This window comes from Sinocyclocheilus grahami, unplaced genomic scaffold, assembly GCF_001515645.1.
Source record: "Sinocyclocheilus grahami isolate Dianchi unplaced genomic scaffold, SAMN03320097.WGS_v1.1 scaffold35068.1, whole genome shotgun sequence".
Taxonomy (NCBI): Eukaryota; Metazoa; Chordata; class Actinopteri; order Cypriniformes; family Cyprinidae; genus Sinocyclocheilus; species Sinocyclocheilus grahami.
The window spans coordinates 1-1,458 of record NW_015522312.1 but is presented as its reverse complement, the minus strand read 5'-3'; the positions used below and the strand labels follow the sequence as shown (position 1 = coordinate 1,458).

The window sequence follows — 1,458 nt, the reverse complement described above, 5'->3', positions numbered from 1 at the left end:
TCAAAACACCGATAACTGTCGAAAGTAATGTGCACGCTGAACAAGCTGCCAGAATGCCAATAAAGGTGTTTACATGCAAAGGAACATTTGGGTAATGGCCAAACCATTTTTGACCTTTATTCAATAATAGAACACTATTTAAAGTGTGACCATGATGACCTTACAGGTTGTCAGTTGCAATGCCATTGCCTATTAATCACGTAATAGTACAGTGAAGACATGTGAACAGCGTGTTGACATTTAGTGAAAGGGTCTGTTTGATTGGTGTGGGATTTATGGATTTTGATTGGCTGATATTACATTCTTTTTACCCTATTTGCAGTTGCAAGATTACAAAATCCTGTAGGGACTGAAAAGTTTAATTTCATTAATATAATTTAATAACAAAATATGACCGAATTATCATTATTAGTCTAAAAACTTACACAGTGTTTTATACAAAAGCATTTCAACAGTAAATCTAAACCAATAGTTCTCAATCAGCTGGCCTCGACAAATTCTTTTCTAGTTATGTCAAACCCTAAAATATGAACAGTGAGGGGTCTTGGAGTAAAAAAGGTTGAGAACCACTGATCTAAACCATAATATGCACTAGTCTAATATTAAGGGATAATCCACCTCACCTTTGACCTCTGTGTTAGGAGATGGCTCACTGTGCTCAACATTGAAGTGAAAAGCATGTTCGTTATCCTCAATGCCATCGACAACACTACAGGACAGACAAGAGGATATTAGTGCATCAGTAATCAATATTACTGTATCTGCTCTAAGCATCAATAATATTTGTATATGGATGTTTCCTCGTTCTAGACGTTATGTCAAAAATAATTGTACAAAATTAAATAATAAAAAGTAATAACGAATTCTAGTTTCTTCTCACCGGGGGCTCAGGTCCAGTGGGCTGACACAATTCAGGGTGGGAATGAGCAGTTTGGCTGGTCTGTGGCAGAAGCTCTTGTCTATTCTTGGGGCGGGAACTGCAGCTGGAGACAGATCCTCATGGGGTGGCATCTGAGGAGAGGGGCTTTGTACCCGGGAGCTTTGAATGGGAGATTTGCACAGACGTAGCATGCTAAGGTGCCGAAACTCCTCCCCTAACATGACACTCAGATTAGGCTGAGATGAAGGACCGCCCAAGTCAGAGAGCAAGGGCATCCTGCCCAGGTCCTGTCCAGCATCCTCCTCTTGCTCTGCCTCCACAATAAACGGCAGCTTGGAGTCATCAAATCGGTCCTGGAAGTAAAAAAGGGGTAGAGAGAAGAGCCTAAATGTAGTGTAGGTGGTTGCTATGTTATTACTTCTTTATTATATTACCAGGTCCAGAATATATTTGAATGTGATTAGTCATAATCACAGCCTTAAAAGCGCTGAAGAGCACAGGAAATGCATGAATTTGTGTGTGAAAAACAAATACTGCCTCTTGGATACTGCACTGTAGAATTTTTTTTCAATATTAAT

General features: G+C 39.6%; 1 protein-coding gene across 1 annotated transcript; it reads right to left on the bottom strand.

The window, feature by feature from the left end:
- Positions 1 to 623: 623 nt before the first annotated feature.
- On the bottom strand, positions 624 to 1,233 carry LOC107580509 (potassium voltage-gated channel subfamily H member 8-like; the record flags this gene model as incomplete). Its single annotated transcript, XM_016266199.1, has 2 exons — positions 624 to 709; positions 881 to 1,233. Coding segments are annotated over 2 exons (439 nt in total), but the record flags the coding sequence as incomplete, so codon positions are not given.
- Between the last annotated feature and the right edge of the window lie 225 nt (positions 1,234 to 1,458).